The sequence below is a fragment of the Leptodactylus fuscus genome, chromosome 6 (assembly GCF_031893055.1).
Source record: "Leptodactylus fuscus isolate aLepFus1 chromosome 6, aLepFus1.hap2, whole genome shotgun sequence".
Taxonomy (NCBI): Eukaryota; Metazoa; Chordata; class Amphibia; order Anura; family Leptodactylidae; genus Leptodactylus; species Leptodactylus fuscus.
The window spans coordinates 9,302,384-9,326,161 of record NC_134270.1 but is presented as its reverse complement, the minus strand read 5'-3'; the positions used below and the strand labels follow the sequence as shown (position 1 = coordinate 9,326,161).

The following is a 23,778-nucleotide window of genomic DNA, read 5'->3' as shown; positions in this document are numbered from 1 at the left end:
CTGCAGGCATCTAACCACATCCAGCTTGTGCCATCTTTCTTCTTCAGCAGAAGAAGGGAACGGAAAAAATACTGGAAGGGAAATCAGTTGGTTCCTGTTTACAGCAGATGGCACCTTGGGACGAAACCCAGGGAGGAACCTAAGCTGTACATGGTCAGAGAAAAAGGTGGTATATGGCTCCTCAGCGGACAAAGCTTGTAGTTCACTAACGCGTTTGGCAGGTGTGACTGCCAATAGCAGCGCCATTTTGCCGGTTAGCGACTTGAGGGAGACCTCTTCCAGAGGTTCAAATGGCTGGCCACATAGGGCGTTCAGGACCGGAATAAGGTCCCATTGGTGGACAGGGGTGTTTACCACCGGTCTCAGCCTAGTTGCCCCTTTAATAAAGGTGCTCACTAAAGGATCCTGAGACAAACGCCTCCCCAGATAGGCGGACAGGGCCGCTACGTGTACCTTGAGTGTGGCCGCAGCAAGACCTCTGTCTAGTCCGTCTTGAAGGAAGTCCAGGATCGCCTCCGTAGGGGGATCGGTGGAATCCACTTGATGCTGCAGACACCAGGCATTAAAGATGTTACCTATTCGACGGTAGTTCCTGTTAGTCGAATCTGCTCTGGCGCTGGATAGGGTCTTCAAGACGGCTTGTGACAGTCCTCTATTTCTCAATAGGGACTGGTCAACCTCCAGGCTGTCAGGTTGAGTCTCCTCAGATCCTGGCATCTCAGCTCTCCTTGGGTTACCAGGTCTGGGAGTGGGGGAAGCCTCCAATATATGCCCTGACTCATTTGTATGAGCTGAGCAAACCAAGCCCTTTTTGGCCAGAACGGGATTATGGCTATTCCCGAGGCTTGGTCCTGTCTTATTTTTATCAATACCTTCGGTATGATTGGAATTGGAGGGAATATGTAAAACAGCCTGAACCTCCATGGGATGGACAGGGCATCCACCGCCAAGGGATTGTCCTCCTGGTACAGAGAGCAGAAGGTCCCCACCTTGGCGTTGAGTCGGGTAGCCATAAGATCGACCTCCGGGAGACCCCATCTCTGGACGATCTGTTGAAATACGTCTGGATTGAGAGACCATTCTCCTGATACGGTAATACCCTGACTCAGCTGATCCGCTACTATGTTCAGGGAGCCCTTTATGTGAACAGCGGATAACTGGACCAGATTCTTCTCCGCCTAGGCAAATATGAGATTCGTCTCTCTCAGCAAGGTTGGTGACCTGGTGCCCCCTTGTTTGTTTATATAGACTACCACCGTCATATTGTCTAACCGGTTTTTGACAGACTTGCCTTTCAATTCTGGGGCAAAGTGTACTAGGGCCAGGTACACTGCTCTGAGTTCCTTGAGATTGGATGACCCCAGCTCCGGACATCTCCATCGTCCTTGTACAGTTTTGTCTTGACAATGGGCTCCCCATCCCCACTGGGATGCATCTGTTGTCAACAGGGTCCACACTGTCGGGACCGTGGACCTTCCGTCTTTCAGGTGTATCCACCATCTGAGGGAAAGACGGGTAGCGGGAGAAAGGCAGATCTTCTTGTGCAATCCCCGTGGAGACCTGTTCCAGGTTCTCAACACTTCCATCTGAAGGGGACGCAAATGCCATAAAGCCAAAGGCACCGCCCTGGCCGAGGATGACATCAGGCCCAGGACTCTCATGGCGGTCCGGATGGTTACCTGCCGAGTGCGCAATAGGAATCGTGCACTGGCTTGGATTCTTTCCTTCCTTGGACTGGAGAGGAAGATCTGCATCGCTTCTGAATCCACTATAAATCCGAGGAATTTTCTTCAGGTGGATGGAACGATTTCGGACTTCTCTCAATTGATAATCCTAACTCCTGTAGGAAGTTGATGGCAAGGTTGAGCTGCTGGAGGAGGGCAGCAGGAGACTGAGCTTTCAGTAGCCAGTCGTCTAGATAAGGGACGATGAAAAGACCCTGAAGTCTGAGGGCCGCGGCGACCGGAGAAATCACCTTGGTGAATACCAGTGGGGCGGATGTGATGCCGAATGGCAGAGCTGTGAATTGATAGTGCTCCCTGTGGCCGGCCATAGCGACGGCAATCCTGAGGAACTTCCTGTGGAAATGAGCAATGGGGACATGTAGATAGGCGTCCCTCAAATTGAGGGTAACCATCACCTCTCCTGGCTGAAGAAACACAGCCACGGAATCCACGGTTTCCATTCGAAATGACCTCTTCCTGATAAACCGATTGAGGTACCTCAGATCTATTATCATCCTCCAGCCCCCGGTGAACTTGGGGACCAGAAAGACGGGGGAGTAGACTCCCAGACCGAGGTCTGAGGCTGGTACCTTCTCCAGGGCGCCCTTGGTAACATATTCGGCAACCAAGGCTTCTAGACTGGCCTGCTGAGAAGGTGGAAGAGTTTGGGTGGAAACGAACCGATCTGGAGGTGGAAGATGAAAGTCGATGTGATACCCGTGTTGTATGATCTTCAACACCCATGGGTCTTGGATATGGGTGAACCATGCTCTGGAAAAGGAGGAAAGACGTCCTCCCAGGAAGGGGGGCCACAGGGAGCTGCCCCACGTCAAAACTCAGGCTTCCTCTTGGTGTCCTCCTTGGAAGCGCCACGACCAGCTCCCCTAGGGCGATATCTAAAACGCCGTTGTTGGGAAGGGCGTCTATAATTAGAGGAAGAACCTCTGCCTCTAGAGGGAGCACGTCTGCCCCTGGATGCTTGAGGTAGGGACCTTCCCCTACCTTCAGCTAATCCCTCCATAATGGCGTCTAAGCTTTGGCCAGACACCCTTCCCGGCTCAAAGGGGAGAGCACAGAGTGCTGCTTTAGACGCAAAATCTGCCCGCCAAGGCTTTAGCCAAAGGGGTCTACGGGCCGCAGTAGACAACGCCATAGATTTGGCGGAGATTTTTAATTGATGGCAGGAGGATTCCGCCAAATAATCTGCAGCCCTATGAACTCTTTTCATAGAGGCCAGAATCTCATCTCTGTCTACGCCCAAGTCTATATCCCGCTCCAAGGCGGCTAAGCGGTTGCGCAAAAAGTCACCAACCATAGAGGAGGCTATGGCCACAGAGGCTTGCGCGGAGGAAGCTGAGTAGACCTTCTTCAGAACGGAGTCCACCCTACGATCCAGAGGGTCCTGAAGATTTGAACCATCTTCCAAGGGCACCAGGGTTCTGCGGGACAGCTTTGCTACGGCCAAATCCACCTTCGGGGGAGGCCCCCAGGAATCCCACTGGGTAGTGTTAATAGGAAACAAACTCTTGAAGATCCTGGAAAGCGAATGTCCTTTCTCTGGCTGTTTCCACTGCTGCGCCATAAGGTCGGTCAGCGTGGCGTCCGCATGGAAGGCAATATGTCCCCCAGAGGCAGACGTGGAGGCTTCCCCGTCAACATCTCGGCCCACTGTAGACCGGATGGACTTCAGCAGCCTGCCCGTTTGTTCATAATGGAACGCAGTTCTGCTGGAATAACTGAGTCGTCCTCGGAGGAATCATCCTCTGCCACCCGCAGGTGTTACAAGGGGGGGGGGGGGGAGACGAGGAACGGAGCTCAGAGCATGGTCTCCTGGTGAGCTGAGACAAGGTGCAATGGATCCCTTTGAGGGAATCATCCTGCAAAACAAAAAGGAGAGTACAAGCAAGGGAAAAACTATTTACCCAAGCGATGCCCAAACTCACCATCTCCTTGACCCAGGCCATCATATCTCTGGGAGAGGGCTCCACAGGTGGAGGACCTCTGCACCCGCGACAACGGGCCCACTCATAGCCTGAAAATAGGCAAGTTATAGGACCAGTAGTACCCCGCAGGGCACAACCTTTCAAGCCGCTACCTACCATCAGGGAACGGTGTGTCGCAATCGAAGCAGGAAAGATGTTTCCTCTTGGAAGAGGTTTTCCTCCTACCATCCCCAGGAGGGGTAGTAGAGGATGACATATCCAGGTCCAGTAGACCGGACAGCGAGGTGACTTGGCGCCCAACGTGCGACTCGAACCCACGACCTTGAGATTAAGAGTCTCATGCTCTACCGACTGAGCTAGCCGGGCTGGCGCTGTGAACAGGATCTGAACCTGTGCGGGGAGACCCCATTGGATTTCGAGTCCAAAACCTTAACCACTCGGCCATCACAGCCGGTTCCCAATAAGTTTGCAAACTGGAAAAGAGTTCAAGATCAATGAACACCACAATCGCACGCCTTCAGCAGATACTGCAGGAAGGTCTCTGACACCAGGCCAGCCAGCCTCTTAATTCTGGCCGGCTGGAAGTGGGCGGAGCCACAATCAAAGCAGGTGAGGCAACCTGCCCAGACAACTAACCCTGTAATCAGGGGTCTGCAAAGATATACATTCCCCCCCACCAAGAGGCCCTTAACACGGGCACTTACCCCCACATCTCCCCGTCTTTTCCGGCCTTTAATAAGGCCTGAATCTTCCCTGAGTGAGCGGCCGCCAGCGCCAGGCCGTTGCCATGGCGCTATGATACTTCCGGCGAAACCGGAAGTGCGCGCTTACAGCGGCCGGCGGGGAAAGGATACACAACAGTGTGGTTCCACCCGCCGGCAGTCCGTGCGGCCACCAGAGGCGGCATGCGGAGTCCCCGGACTCTCACCAAAATGTCAGGTAAGTCACAAGGAGCAGGGGAAGCGGAGGAGAGGGGGGGCAGGGGGGATAGAGGGGGGTAGCCACACATGGCTAACAAGCACCTTCTCCCCGCAGGGCACAGAAGGTGACAAGAAGAAAACAACCGCTCAGGAGGTGAGTGATCCTGCTGAGCTTCTCAAAGAGGACACAAGTCCTCCCACCTGTCCTCTGTCCACACAGGACAGAAAAAAACACGCAGAGGGGAGGTTCTTGTGCCCTCTTATAGGGCCTGCCACGCATTTGATTGGCTAATTAAATATCCGCCTGTCCTACCAGCACACAGGGGCAGAAATACCCCACATTGTGCCGCTGTTGAGGACGACAGGGAACTGCTATAATACTGCTCCTATATACAAGAATATAACTACTATAATACTACTGCTATGTACAAGAATATAACTACTATAATACTACTCCTATGTACAAGAATATAACTACTATAATACTACTCCTATGTACAAGAATATAACTACTATAATACTGCCCCTATGTACAAGAATATAACTACTATAATACTGCCCCTATGTACAAGAATATAACTACTATAATACTACTCCTATGTACAAGAATATAACTACTATAATACTACTCCTATGTACAAGAATATAACTACTATAATACTACTCCTATGTACAAGAATATAACTACTATAATACTCCCCCTATGTACAAGAATATAACTACTATAATACTACCCCTATGTACAAGAATATAACTACTATAATACTGCTCCTATGTACAAAAATATAACTACTATAATACTACCTCCTATGTACAAGAATATAACTACTATAATACTACTCCTATGTACAAGAATATAACTACTATAATACTACTCCTATGTACAAGAATATAACTACTATAATACTACTCCTATGTACAAGAATATAACTACTATAATACTACCTCCTATGTACAAGAATATAACTACTATAATACTCCTCATATGTACAAGAATCTAACTGCTATAATACTACCTCCTATGTACAAGAATATAACTACTATAATACTCCTCATATGTACAAGAATCTAACTGCTATAATACTGCTCCTATATACAAGAATATCCTACTAATATTATAAATGTGAAAGTTTGTGTGTTTGGATGTTTGTTCCTCAATCACGCTAAAACGCCTGGACGGATTTGCGTGCAATTTTCCACAAACTTAGTTTTCCCTTAGGATTGAGTCACAGGCAGTGGCGTAACTAGGAATGGCGGGGCCCCGTGGCGAACTTTTGACATGGGGCCCCCCCTCCCCAAACCGATGCCGAAGACCTCGACTGACCCCCTCCTCCGCACTCTATTATGTCCCTTAGTAAGCCCTGCACACAGTATTAACCCCAATAGTGTCCCCTGCACACACAGTATTATTAACCCCTATAGTGTCCAATGCACACACAGTATTAACCCCTATAGTGTCCCTGCACACACAGTATTATCCCCAATAGTGTCCCCATATGTCCCACTGTGGACACCTATAAACATTTATTATACTCTGGGGTCTGAAAAGACCCCAGAGTATAATAATCGGAGACCTGGGGAATTAAAACCATTAAAAGAACAGAGACAGTTGCTTACCTGTTCCTGTCGGCCGCCGCTCTTGTCCAGCTTTAATGACGTCAGACGTCACATGACCCGGGAAGCTGGCCTGGGTCATGTGACGTCAGAGACGTCAGACACGAATGATGGAGGCCTGGCAGGATCGCGGAGAGGTAAGTAACACTGTTTTTTATGTTACCTTACCTCTCCGGTCCGCCGATCATTATACTCGGGGGTCTGCAAAGACCCCCGAGTATAATGATAGCCTCTGTGGGCCCCGCTATGTCACTTGGCGATCCCGGCCCAGCCAGGATCGGCAAGTGAATAGGGCCCGTAACGGACTTAAAAAAAAAAAAAAAAAAACGCAGCGGCTGTCACCGGGCCCCCTAATGGCCCGGGCCCTGTGGCAGCTGCTACTGCTGCTACCACGGTAGTTACGCCACTGGTCACAGGCTACTTTTGGTGCCACTAAACAACATGGCTTCCTAGCAGGAGACTCACAAAAGCAGGACTCCTAGCCCCAGCTATAGACTCACACACACTGCCTGGCATTTCCTGCCTCAACCTGCCTGCACACTCCTTACTGTCACCTCAGGAGTAGCCCTCACTCTACTCACTCACATTAACATATAGCTTTCCACTATACATACACAATACAACACATCACATTGTAATTACATGTATCTCCTATCACTGCTATATACAGTACCTGATACATATATACTCCTGTACACAGGCTGTATATACTATATAATTACATGTATTACCTATCACTGCTATATACAGTACCTGATACATATATACTCCTGTACACAGGCTGTATATACTATATATTACATGTATTACCTATCACTGCTATATACAGTACCTGATACATATATATACTCCTGTATACAGGCTGTATATACTATATATTACATGTATTACCTACCACTGCTATATACAGTGCCTGATACATATATACTCCTGTACACAGGCTGTATATACTATATAATTACATGTATTACCTATCACTGCTATATACAGTACCTGATACATATATACTCCTGTACACAGACTGTATACACTATATATTACATGTATCTCCTATCACTGCTATATACAGTACCTGATACATATATACTCCTGTACACAGGCTGTATATACTATATAATTACATGTATCTCCTATCACTGCTATATACAGTACCTGATACATATATACTCCTGTACACAGGCTGTATAACACATCACATTGTCTGTATCACAACATACACAATATAACACATCAAATCACATTTGCTAGCCCACCAAACTTTTTAAAGCACTTTTACAGTTTCACACGTCTGTGTCCGCCCAATTCTCAACTCACCGCAGACGAAGTCGCGGGTAAAAGCTAGTAACTACTATAATACTACCTCCTATGTACAAGAATATAACTCCTATAATACTACCTATGTACAAGAATATAACTACTATAATACTACTCCTATGTACAAGAATATAACTACTATAATACTACTCCTATATACAAGAATATAACTACTATAATACTGCTCCTATGTACAAGAATATAACTACTATAATACTGCCTCCTATGTACAAGAATATAACTACTATAATACTGCCTCCTATGTACAAGAATATAACTACTATAATACTACTCCTATGTACAAGAATATAACTACTATAATACTGCTCCTATGTACAAGAATATAACTACTATAATACTGCTCCTATGTACAAGAATATAACTACTATAATACTGCCCCTATGTACAAGAATATAACTACTATAATACTGCTCCTATGTACAAGAATATAACTACTATAATACTACTCCTATGTACAAGAATATAACTACTATAATACTACTCCTATGTACAAGAATATAACTACTATAATACTACCTCCTATGTACAAGAATATAACTACTATAATACTGCTCCTATGTACAAGAATATAACTACTATAATACTACCTCCTATGTACAAGAATATAACTACTATAATACTACCTCCTATGTACAAGAATATAACTACTACAATACTACTCCTATGTACAAGAATATAACTACTATAATACTACTCCTATATACAAGAATATAACTACTATAATACTACCTCCTATGTACAAGAATATACCTACTATAATACTGCTCCTATGTACAAGAATATAACTACTATAATACTACTCCTATGTACAAGAATATAGCTACTATAATACTACTCCTATATACAAGAATATAACTACTATAATACTCCCCCTATGTACAAGAATATAACTACTATAATACTCCCCCTATGTATAAGAATATAACTACTATAATACTACTCCTATGTACAAGAATATAACTACTATAATACTGCTCCTATGTACAAGAATATAACTACTATAATACTACCTCCTATGTACAAGAATATACCTACTATAATACTGCTCCTATGTACAAGAATATAACTACTATAATACTACTCCTATGTACAAGAATATAACTACTATAATACTACTCCTATATACAAGAATATAACTACTATAATACTCCCCCTATGTACAAGAATATAACTACTATAATACTGCCCCTATGTACAAGAATATAACTACTATAATACTACTCCTATATACAAGAATATAACTACTATAATACTACCTCCTATGTGGAAGAATATAACTCCTATAATACTACCTATGTACAAGAATATAACTACTATAATACTACTCCTATGTACAAGAATATAACTACTATAATACTACCTCCTATGTACAAGAATATAACTACTATAATACTGCCTCCTATGTACAAGAATATAACTACTATAATACTACTCCTATGTACAAGAATATAACTACTATAATACTACTCCTATATACAAGAATATAACTACTATAATACTGCTTCTATGTACAAGAATATAACTACTATAATACTGCCTCCTATGTACAAGAATATAACTACTATAATACTGCCTCCTATGTACAAGAATATAACTACTATAATACTACTCCTATGTACAAGAATATAACTACTATAATACTGCTCCTATGTACAAGAATATAACTACTATAATACTACTCCTATGTACAAGAATATAACTACTATAATACTACTCCTATATACAAGAATATAACTACTATAATACTGCTCCTATGTACAAGAATTTAACTACTATAATACTGCCCCTATGTACAAGAATATAACTACTATAATACTGCTCCTATGTACAAGAATATAACTACTATAATACTACTCCTATGTACAAGAATATAACTACTATAATACTACTCCTATGTACAAGAATATAACTACTATAATACTACTCCTATGTACAAGAATATAACTACTATAATACTGCTCCTATGTACAAGAATATAACTACTATAATACTACCTCCTATGTACAAGAATATAACTACTATAATACTACCTCCTATGTACAAGAATATAACTACTACAATACTACTCCTATGTACAAGAATATGACTACTATAATACTACTCCTATATACAAGAATATAACTACTATAATACTACCTCCTATGTACAAGAATATACCTACTATAATTCTGCTCCTATGTACAAGAATATAACTACTATAATACTACTCCTATGTACAAGAATATAGCTACTATAATACTACTCCTATATACAAGAATATAACTACTATAATACTCCCCCTATGTACAAGAATATAACTACTATAATACTCCCCCTATGTATAAGAATATAACTACTATAATACTACTCCTATGTACAAGAATATAACTACTATAATACTACTCCTATATACAAGAATATAACTACTATAATACTACCTCCTATGTACAAGAATATACCTACTATAATACTGCTCCTATGTACAAGAATATAACTACTATAATACTACTCCTATGTACAAGAATATAGCTACTATAATACTACTCCTATATACAAGAATATAACTACTATAATACTCCCCCTATGTACAAGAATATAACTACTATAATACTCCCCCTATGTATAAGAATATAACTACTATAATACTACTCCTATGTACAAGAATATAACTACTATAATACTGCTCCTATGTACAAGAATATAACTACTATAATACTACCTCCTATGTACAAGAATATAACTACTATAATACTACTCCTATGTACAAGAATATAACTACTATAATACTACTCCTATATACAAGAATATAACTACTATAATACTGCTCCTATGTACAAGAATATAACTACTATAATACTACCTCCTATGTACAAGAATATAACTACTATAATACTACTCCTATGTACAAGAATATAACTACTATAATACTACTCCTATATACAAGAATATAACTACTATAATACTCCCCCTATGTACAAGAATATAACTACTATAATACTCCCCCTATGTATAAGAATATAACTACTATAATACTACTCCTATGTACAAGAATATAAGTACTATAATACTACTCCTATATACAAGAATATAACTACTATAATACTACCTCCTATGTACAAGAATATACCTACTATAATACTGCTCCTATGTACAAGAATATAACTACTATAATACTACTCCTATGTACAAGAATATAGCTACTATAATACTACTCCTATATACAAGAATATAACTACTATAATACTACCTCCTATGTACAAGAATATAACTACTATAATACTACTCCTATGTACAAGAATATAACTACTATAATACTACTCCTATATACAAGAATATAACTACTATAATACTCCCCCTATGTACAAGAATATAACTACTATAATACTGCCCCTATGTACAAGAATATAACTACTATAATACTACTCCTATATACAAGAATATAACTACTATAATACTGCTCCTATATACAAGAATATAACTACTATAATACTGCCCCTATGTACAAGAATATAACTACTATAATACTGCTCCTATGTACAAGAATATAACTACTATAATACTACCTCCTATGTACAAGAATATAACTACTATAATACTACTCCTATGTACAAGAATATAACTACTATAATACTACTCCTATGTACAAGAATATAACTACTATAATACTACTCCTATGTACAAGAATATAACTACTATAATACTACTCCTATGTACAAGAATATAACTACTATAATACTGCTCCTATATACAAGAATATAACTACTATAATACTACCTCCTATGTACAAGAATATAACTACTATAATACTCCCCCTATGTACAAGAATATAACTACTATAATACTGCTCCTATGTACAATTATAGAACCCCTATAATACTGCTCCTTTGTATAGGATAATCTGTTACTATGATTGATATATTGAGGCTTTTACCTCCATGGAGTTTATGGTGTTGACCTTCTCACCGCTCATTATTGATGACACTCCAACCAGATAAGAGCAGATGATTGTGTGTTCCTAGGGGTATATCTTGTACTGATAGCAGAGCTGAGGTCGTCACTTCACAATGGCAGTATTATTAGTATGGAGGAAACTGCACATATTGTGTGACAAAATGAATTTCTTGCAACACAAAATTTGCCTTTTTGTTTGACCACATGATATTCTGTACACCCCAAATATACTTTACATAATGAATTCTATGGCCAAAATTGGAAAATAATTTTTGTGCGATCTGCGAAAAACACATTGATTTTATTGGGGTTTCTGGGGTTTCTAATCGTCGGTGTGACAAACACAAGATTTTGTTTCATGTGACAAAATATAATTTTGTCCTCAATGTTTCTATCTTTATACCACAGCCTCCGAATATAGATGTAATATGATGGCCCTTGATGTCCAATCAGGGGTAACGGGCCTGTAGGGGTCTCCCTAAGTGATATCATATAACAGACCAGAGGGGACCAGGCGGACTAAGTGGTCAGCAGGCCGGCAATGCCTGAGATCTGGGTTGGTTTTGATCAGTGGCGTAACTACCGCCATAGCAGCAGAGGCAGCTGCCACAAGGCCCGGGACATTGGGGGCCCGGTGACAGCCGCTACCGCTGCTATCATTATACTCGAGGGTCTTTTCGGATCCCCGAGTATAATGATCGGTGGACCGGGAGAGGTAAGAAACATAAAAAACACTGTTACTTACCTCTCCAAGATCCTGCCAGGCCTCCTTCCTGACATCCTTTCTGACGTCTATGACGTCACATGAACCCAGCCTGCATCCCGGGTCATGTGACGTCCGACGTCCTTGAACAAGGATGGCAGCGGAGGAGCCGGAGACAGGTAAGAAACAGTAGTTTTTCATGTTTTTATTCCCCCGGGTCTCCGATTATTATACTCTGGGGTCTGAAAAGACCCCAAAGTATAATAATTGTTTATGGGTGTCCACTACGGGGTATAATACTGTGTGCAGGGGCCACTATGGGGAATAATAATGTGTGCAGGGGCCACAATGGGACATAATACTGTGTGCAGGGGCCACTATGGGACATAATAATGTGTGCAGGGGTCACTATGGGGTATAATACTGTGTGCAGGGGCCACTATGGGGAATAATAATGTGTGCAGGGGCCACAATGGGACATAATACTGTGTGCAGGGGCCACTATGGGACATGATAATGTGTACAGGGGTCACTATGGGGTATAATACTGTGTGCAGGGGCCACTATGGGGAATAATAATGTGTGCAGGGGCCACAATGGGACATAATACTGTGTGCAGGGGCCACTATGGGACATAATAATGTGTGCAGGGGTCACTATGGGGAATAATACTGTGTGCAGGGGCCACTATGGGGCATAATACTGTGTGCAGGGGCCACTATGGGACGTAATACTGTGTGCAGGGGCCACTATGGGACATTATACTGTGTGCAGGGACCACTATGGACTATAATACTGTGTGCAGGGGCCACTATGGGGCATAATACTGTGTGCAGGGGTCACTATGGGACGTAATACTGTGTGCAGGGGCTACTATGGGACATAATACTGTGTGCAGGGACCACTATGGACTATAATACTGTGTGCAGGGGCCACTATGGGGGATAATACTGTGTGCAGGGGCCACTATGGGACATAATACTGTGTGCAGGGGCCACTATGGGGGGTAATACTGTGTGCAGGGGCCACTATGGGGCATAATACTGTGTGCAGGGGCCACTATGGGACATAATACTGTGTGCAGGGACCACGATGCGCTATAATACTGTGTGCAGGAGCCACTATGGGGGATAATACTGTGTGCAGGGGTCACTATGGAGCATAAAACAGTGTGCAGGGCCACTATGGGGGATAATACTGTGTGCAGGGGCCACTATGGGGCATAATACTGTGTGCAGGGGCCACTATGGGGGATAATACTGTGTGCAGGGGCCACTATGGGACATAATACTGTTTCCAGGGGCCATTATGGAGAATAATACTGTGTGCAGGGGCCACTATGGGGCATAATACAGTGTGCAGGGGCCACTATGGTGTATAATACTGTGTGCAGGGGCCACTATGGTGTATAATACTGTGTGCAGGGGCCACTATGGGGGATAATACTGTGTGCAGGGACCACTATGGGACATAATACTGTGTGCAGGGGCCACTATGGAGCATAATACTGTGTGCAGGGGCCACTATGGAGCATAATACTGTGTGCAGGGGCCACTATGGGGCATAATACTGTGTGCAGGGGTCACTATGGGGGGTAATACTGTGTGCAGGGGCCACTATGGAGCATAAAACAGTGTGCAGGGGCCACTATGGGACATAATACTGTGTGCAGGGGTCACTATGGGGGGTAATACTGTGTGCAGGGGCCACTATGGAGCATAAAACAGTGTGCAGGGGCCACTATGGGGGATAATACTGTGTGCAGGGGCCACTATGGGACATAATACTGTGTGCAGGGGCCACTATGGAGCATAATACTGTGTGCAGGGGCCACTATGGTACATAATACTGTGTGCAGGGGCCACTATGGGGGATAATACTGTGTGCAGGGGCCACTATGGGACATAATACTGTGTGCAGGGGCCACTATGGAGCATAATACTGTGTGTAGGGGCCACTATGGAGCATAATACTGTGTGCAGGGGCCACTAGGGGGCATAATACTGTGTGCAGGGGCCACTATGGGGTATAATACTGTGTGCAGGGGCCACTATGGGGTATAATACTGTGTGCAGGGGCCACTAGGGGGCATAATACTGTGTGCAGGGGCCACTATGGGGTATAATACTGTGTGCAGGGGCCACTATGGGGCATAATAGAACGCGCAGGAATGCGTAGGAGGGGGTCAGTCGAGGTCTTCGGGGGGGGGGGGGGGGGCATGTGAAAAGTTCGCCATGGGGCCCCGCCATTCCTAGTTCCGCCACTGGTTTTGACCCTTAGGGACGTTGGCCTAGCCAGCCATGCCGCTCACATCTAGTGATGTCACCCAGCTGGACCTGGTGATGTCACTGTTTAGGCCTATAGAGCCGATCCAGTTATCTCTATGGCTACAGTTGGATTTTACCCTAAAGTCCATGAAGTCCATGTGCAGGCCGTCCCTCAGCAAATGTCTTTTACAGCTCTGGAGACAGGTGTGGAGGGAGGAGGACATGTCCTTTTATCTTAATGGCCGCCCTAACTCTTAGATCAATAACCGTCAAAGACAGATAAATAGTCCACGCCACTGTACACACTGATATAAAGGAGCCCTACATAAAGGAATCGGCCTCATTGACAACTGCTTATATTTACATTACCGCCTACCCATAGGCGACGTCCCATACAGGAGAATTCTCCATAACACTGCTAGGATCCTACAAGGGACAATCTCAGGACCCCCATAAGAGTACCAGACATATTGGTCCAGAACTCCAGAACTATCCTCGTCATAGTGCCAGCAATATTACTGCATGTAAGTACCAGCCACAATGCCCCCATAGCAATGCCCGCCACATTACTCCATTACAATATTATCGTATCATCCACATTGTCCCCATAACAGTGCCAGCAATATTACTGCATGTATCAGCCACAATGCCCAACACATTGCTCCATAACAATATTATCTGTAGTGCCCCCCTCCCCCCCATTGTTCCATAGCAGTATCATCCACAGTGCCCCCATAACAGTGACAGAACATTTCCCCCCAACAGACTTAATATGACTCTTCTGAGGCCGGGTGGATTCTGGGTATTGTACAATGTGCATGTACTGTATATACGTCTATACACTGTCATACATTGTAAGTATCAGAGAACTCACCTGTTTCTCAAGTATCGCATAAAGTCAGGGTGCAGGATCTTAAAGTGCTCGGTTTTAAGTCCCTTGCCAAAAATCTTGGAAGGACTATAGAGAGGAAAAAGAGAAGGTATTATTAATCTCTGGGTATCTGACGTGTGACACAGGAGCGCTGGGCTTTTGCCTATCTCTGGGTTGACATTGTTATTGGCATCAGTTCAAAGCTGTTTCATTGGAAACAGTCAGCAAGTTTGTTAACAGACATGTCCTAATACCTTGGTGGAACGATACACAATAGTAGAACATAATAGTAGATTACTGAATAACGGCTGCTCAAAACAGGTTGAAACGGGGCAATGTCAGCTCTGAAGCCTAAAGAATCGTGAATGCTGCTCCGGAGAATAACACCGGCTGTAACACAGGATACGTCATGTAATGTATATTCAAATTTCCTACTTTGTTCAGTCTAATGGGAAGTCTAGTTGAAGATATTCGAAAAGACTTACTCTTTGCCCTTCTCTGGGCCCTGATCAATGGTGTTGTTGGTGAGAGCCGCCCGTACTATTAAATAGTCTCTGTCATGATCCGGTAAGATGAGGTAGCGAGTTTCCTGTGGAGATTTAGGTTTGTAGTTAGATATGTGACAGTGATAAGGACACAATACGGGTATCTCAGCTTACTATGCCATGTAATTACATAGGCAATCCTTAAGGCTCCTCAGGGGCGGGGCTTAAACATATTTCAAAGAACAGAAAAGAAAGAATCTGTGTTGTGCCCCACCCCTGAGGTTCAAAATATAACATAGTGTATTAGATCATCCTCAACACAAGCAGTCATCACAACCACAGACTGGCCCTGGGGGAAATTTAATGATGCCCCATGGCACAGGACCAGGACTTTAGGCAGCAGTTTTACACCATTAATGATCACTATTGCTTGAACAAGCTAGGGTAACGGGTTGACCATCTAAAATGCAGGGCACTATGTGGGGCAAAATTATGCTACCTATTATGTCAACATTGTTGTTGAGTGAATAGGGCAACAGGGGTTACATGAAAAAATAATCCCATCTCACCCTCTTATTGGGGCTGCCCAAAGTCTTCTGGTCTAGTTGACCACAAAGAGTGATTTTTGACTATTTTTGACAATCTGTTCATCAGTATGTGAGGTTTTCGGCAGGGTGTGACTTTAAAGGGCTGTTTAAGATGCCGATAGCCAAACCTTAGGTGACAATGCCATGCAGAATACAGTGTTGGCCAAAAGTATTGGCACCCCTGCAATTCTGTCAGATAATACTCAGTTTCTTCCAGAAAATGATTGCAATCACAAATCTTTGGTATTATCATCTTCATTTAATTTATCTTCAATGGAAAACCACAAAAAGAATTGTCAAAAAAACAAATTGGATATAATTCCACAACAAACATAAAAAATGGGGGTGGACAAAAGTATTGGCACTGTTTGTGATGCTTCTCTAATTTGAGTAATTAACAGCACCTGTTACTTACCTGAGGCACCTAACAGGTGGTGGCAATAACTAAATCACACTTGCAGCCAGTTGAAATGGATTAAAGTTGACTCAACCTCTGTCCTGTTTCCTTGTGTGACCACATTGAGCATGGGGAAAAGAAAGAAGACCAAAGAACTGTCTGAGGACTTGAGAAGCAAAATTGTGAGGAAGCATGAGCAATCTCAAGGCTACAAGTCCATCTCCAAAGACCTGAATGTTCCTGGGTCTACCGTGCGCAGTGTCATCAAGAAGTGTAAAGTCCATGGCACTGTGGCTAACCTCCCTAGATGTGGACGCAAAAGAAACATTGACAAGAGATTTCAACGCAAGATTGTGCAGATGGTGGATAAAGAACCTCGACTAACATCCAAACAAGTCCAAGCTGCCCTGCAGTCCGAGGGTACAACAGTGTCACCCCGTACTATCCGTCAGCGTCTGAATGAGAAGGGACTGTATGGTAGGAGACCCAGGAAGACCCCACTTCTTACCCAGAGACATAAGCCAGGCTGGAGTTTGCCAAAACTTACCTGAGAAAGCCAAAAACGTTTTGGAAGAAAGTTCTCTGGTCAGAGGAGACAAAAGTAGGAAAAGGCCTCAACATAGAGTTTACAGGAAAAAAAGAGGCCTTCAAAGAAAAGAAGACGCCCCCTAAAGTCAGACATGGCGGAGGGTCCCTGATGTTTTGGGGTTGCTTTGCTGCCTCTGGCACTGGACTGCTTGACCGTGTGCATGGCATTATGAAGTCTGAAGGCGACCAACACATTGTGCAGCATAATGTAGGGCCCAGTGTGAGAAAGCCGGGTCTCCTCAGAGGTCAGGGCTCTTCCAGCAGGACAATGACCCAAAACACACTTCAAGTCAGCACTAGAAAATGGTGGTGAGAGAAAGCCCTGGAGACTTGTAAAGTGGCAGCAATGAGTCCAGCCCTGAATCCCATAGAACACCTGTGGGGGAGGGGGAGAGATCTATTGGTGGCAGTTTGGAGAAGGCCCCCTTCACATCTCAGGGGGGACCGCGAGCAGTTTGCCAAAGAAGAAGGGTCTAAGATTCCAGCAGAGCCTTGTAAGAAACTCGTTGCTGGTTAGCGGAAGCGGTTGTGCGCAGTTATTGTGTCTACAGGTTGTGCTACCAAGTATTAGGCTGAGGGCGCCAATACTTCTGTCCGGACTAGTTTTGGAGTTTTGTGTAAAATGATCAATGATGTGACTTTTTTTTTTCATTCTCTTTTGTGTTTTTTCATTGCAAGCAAAATAGATTATCTGGAAGACAACGAGGATAATCTGACAGAATTGCAGGGGGGCCAATACTTTTGGCCAACACTGTATATATTTGGCCTTACCGGTGTTTGTGGCGCTGACTTGAATCCGATTTCACGATTGTATACTAGCGTGTTCATCAGTGTATTGGTTGAGAATACAAAGAACGAGGTTCGGTTGCCGACATCCTTCTCAAACCCCTTAGTAATGGCGCCATTCACCCTGCAAGGTTAAGCCAACACATAGAAGATGGTGAAGAAGCTTCTATCATGGTCTCCATGGTGGACTTTACTAGTGAAGATTTATACCTGAAGACATAGTCGTGAGAATCAATCTCTTGTCCCATTCCAGATCCATTTAAAATGCCACCGCCGCCCACCACAGCGCACCGAATACAAGGTGACTGCCCTCGCCAGGTGTCGAACATATAGGCATTGCCCGTGGAGTTCAACAGATTCAGCGTGTCGTTGAGAACTGGAAGAACATACAAGAAAGCATTAGACAAGTGACCGCTTTCCATCAGTGTATCTACCGTGAACTTGGCTATGGCACATGGGTGGACCGTTGTGGGTACAAGTAAAGGTTTTAACTCCAAATTTCTCCTTTTGTTGCTTTATGTATCTTGGAATTACATTTGGACTTTTAGAGTGGTGGACAGAATGGTCATTGGGATGTTCAATGACTAAACCAAGCTGTTCTCTTCAGAACTCAACATTTTTGGAAATTTCGTAACGATCCCAACTCATTACAAACTGGTTTGCTCATCTGGTCACTAAGTCTGTAAGTGAAATTTCTAATCTGATAGATGTGCCTCTACAAGTCTACTGAAATGGAAGCATTTAGAAGTAACTACAGCTTAGGCATGAAGACATGGACCATGCAAACCAATAGATTAAGGCCACCAAGTGCCGAAACGTGTTGCATGGGAAAACTACCGATCCTCTGTTACATCAGTTACTATAGAGATACAAAGTACCTCTGGAAGTGACATCGGCCCAAGAAAGGTGTGGCAGGAGCTTCATGAAATTGGTTCTCATGGTGGAGTAGCCATATACAAGCCTAAGATCACCATGTTCAATGCCAGGTATTGGCTGGATATGTGTAAAACAAGTCATCGTTGGGCTCAGTAGCAAAGGAAATATGGATGAATATATGTAATATGATATGGAGCTGATTTTCAGAGATTATCCCTACTTTCCAATGAAGGACAGTGGTCTCGTGTCCATATCTTGTTGGCTTGTTAGTTAATGTATCATCTGCCTCACTGAATGGTCAACCAATTGGTCTTTGTAGGCTTTTAAGAATCCCATGCAGTGAATCATTTGCCTCATTGGATGGTCAACCAACTGGCTTTTGTAGACCTTGACGAATAAGTTCTGATTATTGCCAATGGTTGTGACCATTGGTGGTACAACCATCCATCGATCTGAATGCAATGAGCATACTTATAGTTTAGACATCCATTTTGGACCATCTTGGTTACATTATGAGAACTTTATGAATCCAAGACTATAGACAGAGAACATGTAGGTTACTTTAAAAACAAATAACTTACTGTCCCAGGCCACTTCCATCCAGCCTTGAGCTCCATTGTAGATCTTAAGCCTTTCGTATTCCGACTCTTGAGCATGTTTCTTCCATTGCAAAACTGGTATTTTTTCCAAAAACATATCTTTGAATTCTTTGCTCTGGAGCTTATCCCTGGTGCGGTTTGGACATTTCTGTGGAGATATGAAGAACACATTGACTTAGTATAGATTTTCTCCAAGGGTTCTTCAAAATTCTAAATGGTTCAAGGACTTCCTTCCAACACCCAGATAATTCTCTACTATTTATTCACTGGTTTCTTGATGATCTTTCCTAAACCTGAAAATATGGGCTGGCTAGACCAATGGGCTCCATGTTTCATAACCAAACTAAGCCTCATGGGGGTATAGGATTTAGGGGCTCCAATAATGTAGGGGTGAGGCTCGGTAGAACAGGAAAGTCCTGTCTTCCATTTCTCTTGCAGATTTTTTTTCCTGATTGTTTATGGGTATTTTGGCTAAGACATCTCCATTGTGACATTCCAGTACACCCAGGTATAACCAAATCTCCATGCTAAGCCAATAATTACATTGTCACAACTAAATCTGAAGACCTAATAACTTCAGCCATTCCCACCAATGACCCCAGTGTAGGAGTTTATTAGTTACCTGGTGTTACGGTTCTGTGTATATATATATATATATATATATATATATATATATATAAATATTTTTTTTTAAACAACAGAACTAGAGATGAGCAAGTACGGATCGTACTGATCGATCCGAACAGCACGCTCGCATAAAAATGAATGGACGTAGCCAGCACGCGGGGGGTTAAGTGGCCGGCCGACGTCAAAGCAGAAGTACCAGGTGCATCCATTCATTTCTATGGAGCGTGCTGTTTAGATCGGCTGATCCGAACAGTACTCGCTCATCTCTAAACAGAACCTCTTAGCTGTAGAACACTACAGCGAGGTCCACAGGCCCAATGGTGGGCGGCTGTATGTCTGAACTCAAATGTGAACTACTGCAAAGACACTGCAGCCTGGACTCAATGTGAACTACTGCAAGACACTGCAGCCTGAACTCAATGTGAACAGTGTTAACTGTGCGACACTCCATGTGAACAAGGTGCAATTAAAACCCTGCCAGTTTAGCTCACTGGCCAGGTGCACCAGTACAAGTGAAACACACACGGCTGCCAAGGGTTAACACTCACCCCAGGCCAGAAAACACACACAATTACCCCTGCGACAACTAGGGGCCACCACGGAAGTTTAGAACATTCTCCTGCACACAGCTTGGAGACATCACACACCCACGCTCCGCACACAGCTAGGAGCCATACATGAAGTCAGTCAGTACACATAGGCTATCTCAGAGACCATACCTGCTGCAGATCTACAAGCTGTAACGGCGTCTACCGCTCCTAGCCCTGGTGTAGATCTAACAGTTCAGGGTTTACAGGTCCTAACTAACAGCACCCAGATTGAAGCAGAGAAACCCCACACAGAGGCCTAGTCTGACAACCTGCCTGAATACTGGAGCCTATCTCTGACTACTGTCATTCACTCCGTGGACTTTGAGGAAATTTTAGACAAAGTGTGAGCACCCGGTAGGTGTTGTCTCACACTATTTAAAGGGAAGTCCCCGCCCAATAGGGGCGTTGGCCATGACCTCACTGCTCATGCTCAATAGGGGAGAGATGGCACTTAGCTTGTGAGCAGCTCCAATACGTCTGAGCATGCTCCGTAAGGTGAAAGCTGGATGGTTAGACTGACCCGCAGGTGGCGCTGTGCACTATGATAGCAACCTGCGGGACCCAATCCTAACACCCGGCCATTGGTAGACAATTCGTTGTTGTTCAAAGACTTGGGTATTTTCCAATTTTTACTCTTCAATCTAAAAATATCTTTCAACACCACTTACAGTAACAATTTTTCATTCCTGTGTTTTGTGTCTTAAGTGTCCGATGACGTGAACAGATCCATTCCCTGTCGTCATACAGCAGCACAATGAGGGGTATTTCTGCCCCTGCGTGCTGGTAGGACAGATGGAATATTTTAATCAGCAATTAATTTAAATATACATGACTAGGCCCTATAAGAGGGCACTAGAACCTCCCTCCGTGTGTTTTTTTTGTCCTTCGGACGGTAGGACAGGTGGGGAGGACTTTGTGTCCTCCTTGACTGGGTTTTGGGGGTTTTGTTACCTCTCCTCGGCCTGTGTACGAGGTCCCGGTCTGTTTTCTTTTGTTAATCTTCTTTGACTTTTCTGCCTAGGACAGAAATGAGAGAAGAAATTTCCGTTTTGCGGGCTACCTATCTGGTCAGTTAGCCGCAGTGCGGCTTGGGCCGGTCAGGCTTCCGCCCGCTTGCGGTTAGACTGCGTTTTTTGTGGCCTTGGTCCGGCCGTACTCGCAGCCTAGCCTGGCTTACTTGCCGTTTACCTTAGTGGTGGGATCTTGCGGCCTACTTCCAGTCATGATGGGGAAGCCTCCTCATCCACCTCTGGGGGGCGGAGGGCCTTCCATGTGGATGCAGCCCTAGCCAGGCTGATGGAAACGGAATGGAAACATCCAGAAAGAGCTCATCTAGCCTCCAGAGTATTTAGAACCTTGTATCCAATCTCCTCATCCCAGCTGGATCAATGGGGCCCTCCACCTAAGGTGAATATGGCCGTGGCGAAGCTCTCTCGTCGTACAGTGGTACCTCTGGAGGACGACTCTAATTTGCAAGACCTGCTGGACCGACGCGTGGACGGGAACCCTCAGGAAATGTTATTTGGCCTGCTCTGCGCAATCTTTGGTGGCCATATCCTCCACCGTTGTGGCTGACAGTCTTCGTTCCCGACTTCAACAACTGTAACGAGATATCGATTCCGGGGTCTCTAAAGATGAGATTCTCTCTCATCAATGTCCTCCCTGGGCACTTCTGCTGATAATCTGGGCATGGCTTCCCATCAACAGTTAAAGGTAGCTTCTAAAGGCATGGCACTATCCACTGCCCCGGAGGCCCCTCTGGCTTAAGCCCTGGAGAGCGGACACAGCCTCGAAGCTCGCCTTGTGTGCCCTTCCATTCGAGCCTGCAGGTTTTGGGCATGCCCTGGACGATTTGATGGAAGGTTTGGCGGACACCAAAGGCAAATCATTACCCCAAGCTGCAAGAGGAAGACGAGGGCCCTCTGGTAGAGGTCATGGCTCTTCCCGTCCCAGACCACAGCCTGGTAGGCGCTCAAGATTCCGCCAAGAGACTCTGACATGGTCGTGGTAGAGACGACCCCAAGAAGAAGCCTAATTTTTGATGGGTGATCGCACCCTGTGGCCGACATCCCTGTGGGAGGCCGACTCTCCCACTTTATCCTGCGTGGCAAACTTCCATTCAAGACCCCTGGGTACTTCAAGTCATCGAGAGAGGTTATGCCATCAAATTATCTCAGCCACCTCTAGACCGCTTCGTGTCAACTCGCCCTCTCCCTGTCACTTGACCGTCCAGCTTGGAGAACTCTATTCGGAAGTATATTCAGAAGGGTGCCTTGGAAATGGTCCCTCCTTTGGCGACGTGAGGGTCACACTAGATCAAAGGTTCTCTACTTGCATGTGCCTATTGTTCAATCACAAGTTCCTCAGGATTGCCATCCAGATGCCCGGTCGCAGGGAGCATTACCAGTTTGCCGCTCTACCCTTCGGCATTTCATCTGCTCCTCACACCTTCACCAAGGTGGGGGCTCCAGTCTCTGCCACGCTCAGGCTTTAGGGCCTGTTCATAGTTCCCTATCTGAATGACTGGCTTATAAAATCTCGGTCACTCCCAGTCCTCCAACGTCATCTTCTGATAGCCACCACCTTCCTGTAGAGGTTAGGTTGGCTTATCAATTGGGAGAAGTCAGAGGTGATTCCATCCACCCGGAAGAAGTTTCTAGCATTCCTCCTGGACTCGGAGACTCTGCAGATCTCTCTTACCAGTCCAAGGAAGTTGAGAATACAGACGGCTGCCCGGTTTCTCTACAAGACTTGGTGGATATCTATTAGGACCGCCATGAGATGCCTTGACCTGATGTCTTCCTTGGCCAAGGCGGTCCCTTGGGCTTTATGGCATTTGCGTCCCCTTCAGACGGAAGTGTTGAGCGCCTGGAACAGGTCTCCACAGGGGTTGCACAAGAAGATCTGCCTTTCTCCCAGTACCCATCTTTCCCTCA

The 23,778-nt window shown here is 44.4% G+C and overlaps 1 protein-coding gene and 1 non-coding gene across 2 annotated transcripts in view; both read right to left on the bottom strand.

Annotated features, from left to right (window-relative positions):
* Positions 1-23,778, bottom strand: part of LOC142210276 (alpha-N-acetylgalactosaminide alpha-2,6-sialyltransferase 2-like) — a 49,883-nt gene that overhangs the window by 6,074 nt on the left and 20,031 nt on the right. The window contains exons 3-7 of the mRNA XM_075279339.1: positions 19,608-19,773; positions 18,361-18,526; positions 18,136-18,274; positions 15,793-15,896; positions 15,311-15,394 (exon numbers count right to left, since the gene is read on the bottom strand). Coding sequence (XP_075135440.1) covers positions 15,311-15,394; positions 15,793-15,896; positions 18,136-18,274; positions 18,361-18,526; positions 19,608-19,773 — 659 coding nt within the window. The remainder of the gene's footprint in view (positions 1-15,310; positions 15,395-15,792; positions 15,897-18,135; positions 18,275-18,360; positions 18,527-19,607; positions 19,774-23,778) is intronic.
* On the bottom strand, positions 4,037-4,118 carry TRNAS-CGA (transfer RNA serine (anticodon CGA)). Its single transcript has one exon. It is a non-coding gene; the product is annotated as a tRNA-Ser (tRNA).